The 12,085-nt window shown below is 40.2% G+C and overlaps 2 protein-coding genes across 4 annotated transcripts in view; one reads left to right on the top strand and one right to left on the bottom strand.

Moving 5' to 3' along the window:
* COL6A6 (collagen type VI alpha 6 chain) overlaps positions 1 to 12,085 on the bottom strand; it is a 167,621-nt gene that overhangs the window by 9,017 nt on the left and 146,519 nt on the right. Inside the window, exons 34-36 of the mRNA XM_024244881.3 lie at positions 9,339 to 9,435; positions 5,793 to 6,464; positions 3,028 to 3,121 (exon numbers count right to left, since the gene is read on the bottom strand). Of these exons, the coding sequence (XP_024100649.3) occupies positions 3,028 to 3,121; positions 5,793 to 6,464; positions 9,339 to 9,435 (863 nt within the window). The remainder of the gene's footprint in view (positions 1 to 3,027; positions 3,122 to 5,792; positions 6,465 to 9,338; positions 9,436 to 12,085) is intronic.
* The window catches only part of PIK3R4 (phosphoinositide-3-kinase regulatory subunit 4), a 96,331-nt gene that overhangs the window by 82,999 nt on the left and 1,247 nt on the right, over positions 1 to 12,085 (top strand). The window contains exon 21 of one of the 3 annotated variants that reach the window (XR_010139098.1): positions 9,347 to 9,550. The gene's annotated coding sequence lies outside the window, so the exon portion shown is untranslated. Of the gene's footprint in view, positions 1 to 9,343; positions 10,172 to 12,085 lie in introns of those variants that run through there. The other 2 variants (XM_063721574.1, XM_054550318.2) reach the window with 2 other exon arrangements.

The raw sequence follows: 12,085 nt of genomic DNA, 5'->3' as shown, positions 1-12,085 counted from the left end.
AATTGACTTGATTCTGCTGTCTTTGTGCCTTCTACTTGTCATTTTTTTGTTTTTTTTTTTTGGCCTTTTTAAAGAAACTTTCTTGGCTTTTTATTTTTTAAAAATATTTATTACATTGTTGTTTTTTATCCTATGTTCCCTCACTAGATTTTTGGTAGTTAGCTAATTTCTATTTTTCTTTTTCATGTGTGCCCTTAAAATTTGTTATGCATTTTTTAAGCATCTCAAGTTTTTCAATAGCCTAACCCCCGGCCCAAATGATACAAGCTCCTAGAATCTTTTAACTCCATTTATCTCCCTGTGACTTACATTATTATTACCCTCTTTTTAGTACCACCTTTCTTTCCTTAAAGTCCAAGCCTTCATTTTTTAATAATACAAGATTATTTTTGTTTGATGTCTTTTCTCATATTTAAATAAATCAAAAATATGTATTAATATTTATAGTCTTAGAACTTTTTCTGTTAAAACCACCAGGTGAAATGTTTTATTTTCATAGCTTTGCTAACAAGTACAGCTTTTTTGTAATCCTACAAGTTAGATATATTACTTAAAAATACACTTGTTTAGGCCAGGTGTGGTGGCTCATGCCTGTAATCCTAGCACTTTGGGAGGCTGAGGCGGGTGGATCACCTGAGGCCAGGAGTTCGAGACCAGCCTGGCCAACATGGTGAAACCCCATCTATCCTAAAAAATGCAAAAAATTAGCCAGGTATGGTGGTGCATACCTGTAATCCCAGCTACTTGGGAGGCTGAGGCAGGAGAATTGCTTGAACCTGGGAGGTGGAAGTTGCAATGAGCTGAGATCGTGCCACTGCACGCCAGCCTGGGCGACAGAGTGAAACTCTGTCTCACAAACAAAAAAAATTTGTTTAGATTTAACTAAATACTGACAAACTTTATCACTTACTATTGCCTCTTGCATCTCATTCCCTTCTTCTGTGGTTTTTATTTTTCTTGAAGTACATACTGTAGAAGTTTCTTTAATAAAGACTTTTTTGTAGTAAACTATTGTTTAAGTCTAAATTGTCTTAAGACAGTTTTTCTAAGTTGACAAAATTTTCTTCCACTAAAGTTATTCAATAGTTTTGTGGTTTCCACTGTTACAATTGATAAATCACCTACCAGCCTAATTATAATTTATTTGTAGATGATCTGCCCTTTCTTTTTGGCTGCCTTTTAAGTTTTGTCTTGGTGTCCTGCATTTCCCCATACTATGTCCAACTGTTGGCTTTCTATTTATCTTGCCTGTTACATCTTTTTTTCTTCATCTGTGAATTCATGTCATTCATAAGTTCTAGAAAATGATAATCTCTTTATGTCTTTGAATATTGGCTCTCATTATTTCTATTTTATCTTTCTAGAATTCCAATTAGATATAGGTTAGATCTTCCCATTTCATTTTGTCTCTACAATTCTTGATCATCTCTGCATTCTATTTCAGCATTTTCTATAGTTCATTATGTTTCTCTTCAGACACATTTATTACTGTTTATTCTTTCACTAAGTTTTACAAGTTTTAATTGTGAAATTCACAGAAAATTAGAATGAACAGAATCATAAATAACCTGTATATCTTTCACCTATATTCTCCAACTGTTACTGTCTTGCTATCCTTTATATGTATATATGTATATAATGTACACATATATTCATTCACGCACACACCCTATCCTACTTCCCTTTAGGAAAACCATCCGAAGGTAGGCTGCAGCCATCATACATGTTACTCTTAAGTAATTCAGCATACCTATCTCAACAAAGACATTCTCTTATAAAAACATGATACTACTACCACATACAAGGATACTGACATTAATTCAATAATATCATCCAACATATTGTTCATACTCAAATTTTCCCTATTGTTCCCCAAATATCATTTATATTAGCTTTTTTCCAATCTTGGATCGAATTAAGATTCACACAATTACATTTGACCATTTTGTCTCATTTGTCTCCCATTCTAGAACAGTACCCCATGTCCCTCTATTCTTCATGATATGAATCCTATAAACAGTGTAGGCAAGGTGTTCTGAAAAACATTCTAGATTCTGGAATTGTCCAATGGTTTCCTCATTATTAGACTTGGATTAAACATCCTATTTGAGGCCCACCAAGACGCTCATTTAGGTGATGTTGCGCACCTCCCACTGCATCCCCTCAGGAGGGCACATAACGCCAGATCTCACCATGTAAAGGCATATTTTCCTGTTTGTAATTAATAAGTAACATGTGAGTGGTTCTGTGAGACTGTTTAAACAGCCTGTTCCCCAACAACCTGTCACGTGATGGTTTTGGCACCCTGTAATGATCAGTTATTTATATTTGTTATTAACATTGTTATTACATTGTGAACCACAAACTGGTGATTTTCTAATTCTACCATTCCTTCTACATTTATTAGCTAGCATTCTTGTATAAAGAAGAACATTTTCTCTCTTCCTCCTTTTTTGGAGGTGTCTATATAGACTTGCGGATTTTAAAAATTCAAAGTGTTATAATTCATTATCTTTATACTTTCTAACGTTCATCTTACTCAAAATTAGGCCAGTGGGAATCCCATCAAGATGACTCCTTTGTCCTTTTGAAAAGACACTGTTGGTTTTTAATTATTTTCTTGCTTTCTGGCATAACAAGTTTCTCCAGGCTAATACTGTACCTTCCCTGGGGCAATCTAGAATTAGGACTTTCTCTAAGAAACCCTGGTTCCTTTTAAAGCTATTTAGAAACCACAATGTGGTTATCAGGCATGCTCATTGTCACTGGGGTGTCCCATTTGGGTGTTTTATTTCAACACTTAGCTTTTCCATTAAAAAAAAAAAAAAGCAATTTGTTTTTCAGATCAGCGTGGTCATTTTAAAAAGTTATCTCTTGTTCCTTTGAATTATATTTTAATATCATGTAGCAATAGATTTTTGTCCAAATAAGATGAAGGAGGAAGAAAAGCAAGAAAAGGAGGAGGAGGAAAATAGAAGAAAGGCAGGGGGCATTTTCATTTGTCAAGTAACACCAAGCAGACAATACCTTTGGAACGGTCGTGGGGGCTGCTTTGGATCTATAGAGTTAAGTCTGTTGCACTTTATTTTTAAGTTTATTGGTGGATATTTGTTGATTGCACCTAGAAGAGAAAAGTCTGTGATAAGTCTTGTATTCATGACTGTTAACATTACTGCAATCTGCTCTGTACACAAAGTGCCACTTTACTGTTTTAAATAGCCATCAAGAAAAATACCAACTAAGGTGATCACATGAAATGAAAGCAGATTTCTCAGGGGAATCTTTAAAACTGACTTTAGAAAACACATCCCTTCTGAATTTATAGGTGAATTCAACTAACTTTTCAGTAAGATCCTCTTAGCTGCTAAAGCAGGTCAACCATTAGAGGAGATACCATGAGCCAGTCCTAATGGTCTGGCTTTTGATATAAACTAACAAGAGTAGTTATTTATTTGCTCTTTTGAAATATCAAAATGCAAAGGAAAAAAGGCATTTTCTTTATGATCTTTGAATCACTAACAGCAGCAACAATAGCACTAACATCTTGGGTTCAGTTCATTAGTGGCTCATTTCATTTGGAAGTGTATTGATTTTTCATAACAATGAAGCATGCCTCTTTTTATACCATGTAAAGATTTAAAAGCCATTTTTGATGGGAATTCTTAAAAATGTATATTTCTTTGAAGCAGTAAATCAAATAGATTTGCTAAACCCAACTAGATCTCTTCCTGGTCACCCAGGGTCATCATAAGTAGAAAGTTTGTCCTGGACTGTGACCCAACACTGTCTCCAGAGCTGCTGTTGTAGGTAAGACTGTGTGCTCTGGACTGAATGGCCTAAGACTGTGTGATGCTTCTGTTATTGTGCACCTGATTTTTAATTTTTTTATCTGTGCTAAGTATCAGATGGTTTGTCAGCAGTTTTCTCTTAGAAAATGTATTGATTTTGATGTGGACTGTGCTTGATAGTCAACTCTATTATAACAGTATATTTAAATAAGAGCCACAAAGCGAGGGAGCTAGACCAGAAGACCAGTCAGTAACCAAGACTGTTTTGGTCACTCCTTGATACCCAGCATCAGAACAGTGAGTGGCTCAGAGAATTTCCCTAGTAAATGTATGTTAATGTTGAATGCATCAGTGCAAGTCTGTGCGCCTGCTATGGAATTAAGCATGTAGACTTGAACATGATTATGCAAAGTCTTTCTTGACTTGTACTTTTATAGTTACATTTTAAAGATTGAAGATTTATAGATCTAAGTTCTAGAAGAATGGTGTATAATTTCATCATGGTTATAGTTTTCCCAAAGCACTTTATGTATCTCTCATGTACCCTAAGTACTTTTTTCTTAAAACATCTTTTTACCTTTCCTCAGTTGGGGGGTGGGGTGGTGCCATTTATCTAATAATATAATTTGACTAATAACCCATGACACACTACCAAGAATTTTGGGGGAGTCGGGAAGGAAATTCCATCATAAGATTTCTTCCAACTTCTTGCCTGATGAGAGTTTCTTTACAAGTTTATCAGTCTTTAGAGGTGTACTTTTTTTACCCTTACAAATGCCTTATGATTCCTTTCTTTAGAATGACCCCATCCCCATTTTTTTCCTCAGCTCTTCTTTCTGGCTTCTATTCCAGAATACATCCACATAAATTTCATTATGGGAGCTTATTGTTCCCATCCAAGTGTTTCTCAAACCATAATATACATATGAGTCACCTGGGGATCTTTAAAATATGCAGATTCTGGTTCAGAAAGACTGGGTTGGGTCCTAAGATTCTACATTTCTAACAAGCTCCCAAGTGACACTGGTACTACTGGTCCTAGAGTCAGTTTGAATCATAGAGGATATACTATCAGCCCCAACAACAATTTCCAAGGCTCCTTAGACCTCACCCTACACTGACTGATAAGTCTGTGTCCCTACAGCTTTAACTGGGCTTGCCACATAATAACAGAGGCACATTTGAGACACAATCAGGACCTCAGTTGAGCCACACTGGGTACTCTTTTGCCTGTGTGTTCACTTTTCTGTATCTGGACTGCAAGGGATCATTTACCATGAAAACGTTTGCAAGTACTACCAAGTGCTTTTCACCCTTCAGAATCATATTAGGATACAGCTTTTTATCCATCCTGTTGCATTCAAAATGGATTGCATATTTTCAAGGCAAACTTACTCCAAGAAATGCAGCCCATGTTTCTTTTTTATGGGCACCGGTTACACTAATTACTGGCATCATAAAAAGAGCCATTAACAAGGCTAAGAAAGTTTTGCAAGGCTCTGTTTTTCATTCTGACAGGTAAAATGGTATCTCCTAACACTTCAAACTCTGCCTCAGGAACTTGTGAAAGCAAAGCCAAGAACTGTTTAATTTTTCTTTGGCTCTCTTTTTTGGTGCCTTAACAGATGAAACTTTCCATCAAAGGGCAGTGTGCTAAGGTTACACAGCAAGGATTTCTACTTTGTAGCTAAAGTCCAGGCTGTGACTTCACACCCCCGGACTGCACTGCTCCATGAAGACAGATGTGTGAACAGCTGCTTGTTATGATTGCTTCTCTATAGGAACCAGAGGCATAAAAAAAAAATAAGCCAGAGAACTAAATGTGTAGGAATCAGAGGTTTCCTCCCTTCTACCATCTGTCATTACATATTTTCCTTTCTGACCCTGAAGTGCCCTTGAAGACAGACAAGAGGTTTCCAAGTATCCATGTTAGCTCATCAACCTTTTTTTAGTAATACCAAGTATATTCTTAAAGTGCAGAGAACAACAGATTTTATGACTTACGCCTGATTGAGTTTATAAAGGACTTCACAAACTTCACACCATAACTGTGGTCAGGTTTATGAATTCGTCCAAGCTGGACCAGGTGGTGATCCAAAGGGTGGCTGGCGAGATCCTCCAGTTCCTTGTCATCCCAATTAGGGCCAAGGGAAAACACAAATAGGGCATATCCCTGACATTTGGCTCGCAAGGATTCCTTCTTTAAGATTTCCCCATCTAAGTGGCTGGTTTCCCCAGCAGATATCACAAATATGACTTTGTTTCTTCTCAGATTGGGTGTACTTAAAAATACATTGTCCAGAGTCCACTGTAAGGCATGACCAATAAAAGCATCTCCATTTAGTTGTTTAACTGACTCTTGCACATGCCTCTTCATGAGGTGCTTACTTCTGTAGGTGGTAAGATTGAACTCAGCTCTAACTGGACTCTTCTGAGTGTTGGGTAGGAAGTCGGGGGGAGCATGGCTCAATAGGGCCACCCGGTCTCCGGTGACAGAAGTCTCCGGCTCTGGGGTGATTTCAAAGTGATCTAATAGTGCTCCAAGGAAGGCTCTTATGTCTTCAAATTCAGCACTTCCCACATTCCGGGAGCCATCCAGAAGGAAAGCAGCATCCATGTAAGACTGCACAGGGGGTGGTCTGGCTTGGTCACAAGAAGCATCTGGCCTGCATACATCTGTGAACCAAAAGTCACTCTGGGTTACTAAGTAGAAATAGAAAAGGGAAGATAGCATGTCAAATATTTTGACATTTGGAAACTGCATAGTCTTTGATGTTAAAATAGTGACTAAATACTTTAATAGTAACAGGAAGATTTCCTAGTACATGGTTTGCATCTGTCTCCCAAAAGTACAGATTTTATACCCAGCTTGTGTCTTGGACTCCATTTACTAATGCTATCAGACTTTTAAAGATCAGGCTGTTTTCAACAGAAGTTTAATCTTGGCTGTGTCTCAAGTTTATGTCATTTGAAGTGGACAATTTGCCTCGTGCATGCGAGGGTATACCGTATCACAACATAACAGTGACTGATCCCTTTAGATTGACAATATTATCGCTATGCTTATATTGTTCTACTATAAAGAAGTGCTTACAAAGTAAAAGTAAACAAAGTAATGTAACTTTTATTTCAATTTAAATAAGTTTATAACTCAGTGTCTACCTATGAGTGATCCTTAAGGACAAAGCTCATCTTTGCATTTCCATAGTGCCCATTAGTTGAAAACTGAATACATGTTTGTTAAATGAATATTGGATATTAATGGACTTTCCTAAATGAGGTCATTTTATAAATATGCATATCTCATTTAATAAAAGAATGCATAGTAATAAAAACAGAGTGGATTTTATTGAATATGACCACAATGAATATTCAGAGGAATAAAAAAATGGAAATGGAAGGTTCTTAAAGGTCATTTAATCTTGTAATTTTACAGAAGAGACTGTGGCCAGGATAGTGAAATAATCTTGCCAAAAGACACACCAGTATTTCTAGAAGTTTCTATATAGGAAGTCAGCATTTTATTGTTAGAGATGAGGCCAGGTGGTATAGTAGTGGGGAGGCCCCTTGGCCTGAGAGCTGGGATGCTTGGGTTCTGGTCTCGTTTCAGTAACAAGCTGTGTGCCCCTAGCCAAGTCACCACTGGGCCCCAGTTCAGCATAGTTCTGCAAAATTAGGTGGTAGGACCAGACTCACCTACAGACCCCTTTCAGGGCCGACATTTTGTAATCCTAGGTTTTCAATAATAGTTGATGGTTGAGGATGAAAATAGCCTCTTTAATAACCAAAGATAAGAAAGAAAAATGGTGTAACTTGAGTATGGACAGCTGGTACTAGATATATAGGCATGGGCCACAAATAAAAACTTAGATGAAAGATTAATAACCAGAGTGCTGATCCTAGGAGATGTAACAAAATTCTCACTACAGTCTTGTTCATGTACTCAATAAAGATGTGACTTTGGATAAGTTATGGTTCCCTTACTGAAATTTACTAAAATTTTATGGTCCTGTATAATGGTCAGATGATAGAACAGTCACCTGTGTGCAAAGCAGTTTCTAAAATCAGGGACAGCAGGCTGCCCATTTGCTCAGTTTTGTAGGATTTTTAATTGCAGGAAACAACAGCCAAAATCTCTTTTATTATATGCCTAAGAGACAAAACAAGGGTTTAAGCCAAGAAATGAAGCCAGAATCTATCCCCAGTCACACATGTGCAACTTCTGACTATGCAACATACCATCACACTGTTGTAACTGACATGTTTGAAAAAGCAACTGAGAATACATAGGGTGGAATGTATCTCCCCACAGTATGTAAAGCAACTTTAACTGTTTTGAGTAAGATTGCCAGTGCCTAAACCAATTCTGTGCAGTCAAGAGAAAGAGAGGGAAAGAGGGAAATTTGATAGAGGGGAGCAGAGGGAAGACAGAAAGAAGAGGGGTTATTAGAAGACCAGAAACCCTACTTCTCCCTCAGAATTACTACTTTCCTCATTTAGGTCATTTATATGGCAGGCATTTGCATCTCACTGATACATGTGAAGGAGAAAAATCAAGCATTTTCTACAGGCTCAAATGGAGAGGTTTAGGGAGCAGAAGAATGAGACCTGTTTCTCATAAACTGCAGATGGTTTAGAGTCAGCCTTCTTGGGTTTGATATGGCTGTGAAGCCCTGAGCAAATTATTATCTCTAAGCTTTATTTTTCTCATCTGTAAAATGGAACTAATAGTAGTTCAAATGTTTTAGGGTGATTTTAAAGACTGAATGACATAATTCATTTAAAGTTATTAAAACAGTGCTTGGAACATAAGCACAATAGTTTAAGTATTAACTGTCATTATCACCATCATTGATATTACATGAATTAGAACAGTGCATGGCCTATAGAAAATGATTTATATCTCTTAGCTATTACAGCCACCAATGATTCCAGTGGCTTCCACTGTCTTTGTAATTATTAGAACACTCAAATGGAAGATTAGAGTCCAGTTTTCTAGTTAGACCTATACATTATGTATAAAACACTACAAATAAATCAACACTGCAAATCTTTCTGATGCTTAATATTTGGGAGTCTATGAAGCCTTTTTTCAATGAGAAATGTATGAATTTCTGCTATTTTCCACTTTGACTGTATTAAAAAATATTCCCAAGCAGGTAGGAGGGTGCTGAATTGCTTTCAAGCATTTCTTTGTGGCTGTGAACATTTGAGATTTAAAAAACACATAAATATACTTTATAGCATAAAAACTTGGCAATGAAATAGGCTAAGTTTTTCTAAGAATCATTACTGTTTCCTGTAAGCTGCACTATGTAGAAAGGCCTGGAATGCAACTCTTTTGCTGGGATATATAGGAAGAGACCATGTTTGCTGAGCTGAGAGGATTCATCTGTGGAAGATGTAGTGTGACAGGGTGCGCCCAGAACCCCAGAGAGGTCCTCCCAAGGCCATGAGTATCCCTGCTGCCAAGTTCCAGTTGCCCCTGCCAGTGGTGACTCATCATGCTTAATAGGCCTGACCAAATTATCTTCTCTCTGTGGGTCTTACCATAGCAGAAAGTGCACCGCTGGAGTCTCTGTAATGCTGGTATGTAGTCGGCCCCGGAGGGAACCACTATTACTTGAAATGTGCCAGTGTCGTCAATCTAAAAGAAGCAGAAGCAACAGAAAGAAGAACTTAGTGGGTAGGGCTGCAAGAACCTCCTAGGATTACATAGAGAACTGACATCTGGAGAGAGTAACACTGCTCCTTCTAAGAAGGTACGGGGGGAGGCACAGCATGTGAGCATGGGTAAGAGCTCTGCCTGGGTTTAAACCTTGACTCTCAATTTAACTATACGACAAGCTATTTTCCATGTTTCTTCATCTGTAAAATAAGAGTACTACCTCCTAACAGGACTACTGTGAGCATTAAATGGGTTCATATTTGTAAAGCACTTACTGGCACAGACTGGGTACAGTGTGGGTGGTTAATGATCACAAAACATTTTCATATCTATTACTGCAGCAATACAGTGAGTAGTTATGCTCATCATCCCCATTTTATAGATGGGGAAACTGAAGCTCAATGAAATGTTAAAAGGACCGATCAAAAGACACTGAAGCCATTTAAGAAAGAGTATTAGAGACCTCCTCTCCCCCACCTAAGTCTCAGAGACCCATGTAAAATCACAGGATGCCCTTTATAAACTATCTTTAGGTTTCTACTATAAACTAGGCATTGAAGCTGTCTTTGAAATACACTCAGATCTACGTCCATGCAGCTCTCTGAACAACTCCCAACCCTTTCCCAACTTGGCCTCATTGTTAGTAACCCACAGGGGGAGCTTGAGGGTAGAGAACAGGGGGAAGATAAGGGGCTCTGAACAAGAGTTATGAGCTTCGCTAATTGACCCAGAGATCACTGATAATTAAAGAAAAACTGTAGGCATGACCTTATCTAATGCCTAAGAGATAAGTCAGATGATATTTTAGTTTTTCCCTGTGATTCTCCTATACTAAGCTAATGACTACCCTCTTTCTCTGGGAAGATCCCCCGCCACCATGATCAATCCACAGAGGTAGAACTTCATCAGTTGTTTATATGGCATAACTCTGTCTTCAACCAGAGCTGACTGGACTAGATATGGTGTTAAAGTAAATTTGGCCTGAGGACACCTCTGTACTTTGAGTCCTCATGTAACCAACTGCAACCTAACTTAGTACGTACTAACTGAAAACCTATCTTAGGAGTTATTTTGTTTTTTGTTTTTTTTAACAAATAGCCAAGTCTTAGCCAATCATAGCGGCTACGCTTCAGTCAGTCACAAGTGGCCAACTGGTTAGACCATGTTCAAATGAGGCAAAGGCCAAACTGTAATCAGTCAAGCTGTTTCTGTAGTTCACTTCCATTCTCATCCATAACACTGCCTGCCACATTGTGAAGAGCAGCTCTCTGAAACTTCTCCGGTTCTGAGGGCTGCTCGATTTAATGGCAGTGGTGGCCCATCTGGAGTGGCCACTGCCATGATGCTGGCTGCAGTCGGGTCCACTAGGCTTGTCCCACTCATTCAGCCTGGCAGACTGTGCTTGGCTCATGCTACCTGAGTGCAGTCGGGGCTGCACACTCCATGGAGCCCTGGGAGCTGGGAACAGGTGGAAGCCCCACCCGCTTCTGAGTTGGCAGGGTGAGAGCCTCCTGCTCCTTGAATGCAGCTGCGGCCATCCAGCTGTGGCTCCAGACCCAGGCATCCCTGTGCTCTTGGGGGCTGGGAGTAGGCAGGGGCCCTGCCCTCCTGGGAGCAGTTGCAGCCGCCTGGCCGTGGCTGTGGGCCCAGGCATTTCTGCGCTCTTGGAGACCTGGGAAACCCCTTGCCCCTAACAGCTCGGAAGTGCCTGCTCCTGCTACCTAGCCTCTCTCTGCTCCAGCACCTGCTCTGATCTTGGAGCAAAGTTGAGGCTGAGTCCAGGCACTGTTGCAACCCGGCCAGGTGTGCACACACCATGGGCGGTGCTGACATGCCAGCCTCGCTGCCTCAGCCCCCTCCCGAGTTTGGGTGCTAAAAAGCACGAGAGGGAGTCCAAGGGGGGTGCTGAGGGCAGCTTGGTACTGGCCTGTAGGCACCCCTCAGTGCAAACAGCCTGGGCTCCAGTGGATGACAAAAGGAGGCAGACAGGCCTCTGTGTGGAAAGGGGTGGGTCCTCAGTGAAACCCCACCTTCAAGCCAGGGGGGGCCGGAAGCCTGGGGGCTGGGCTGACCAAAATGGGAACTTATGGTGCTTTTTCTGGCCCACCAGTGGCCTCCCATTAATCAATCAGCACACTTCCTCCACTCTGAAACCCATAAAAACCCTGGACTCGGACAGACTCAAGGAGGCCACCAGTTGACCAGCTGCAGAGAGGAGCTACCCACCGCAGGGCCTCCTTTCTGCTGAGAGCCAGACGCTCATCAGGAGACCCTGCCTGCGGAGAGGAGCTACCCACTGCAGGTCTCCTCTGAGCTGTTGTGTCACTCAATAAAGCTCCTCTTCACCTTGTTCACCCTCCACTTGTCTGTGTACCTCATTCTTCCAGGATGCAGGACAAAAACTCAGGACCCACTGAACAGCTGTAACACAAACAGGGCTGAAACATGCTACTTTTCCACCATGTTGTGGGTGACAACAAGGTGAGAAGAGAGGAGAGAGGAGAGAGGAGAGGAGAGAAGAGCTGCAGCCCTCTGGGGAGCCCAGACCTAGGAGCTCAAGTCAGGGCTGTGATACCCTCTCTGGGGGTCTGCAGTTCCTGGCATCTCCAAGCTTCCAGGTGCCACCGTG

The sequence above is a fragment of the Pongo abelii genome, chromosome 2 (genome assembly GCF_028885655.2).
Source record: "Pongo abelii isolate AG06213 chromosome 2, NHGRI_mPonAbe1-v2.0_pri, whole genome shotgun sequence".
Taxonomy (NCBI): domain Eukaryota; kingdom Metazoa; phylum Chordata; class Mammalia; order Primates; family Hominidae; genus Pongo; species Pongo abelii.
Note: the sequence above shows the minus strand (reverse complement) of the source record. Positions and strands in the feature narration are given on the sequence as shown.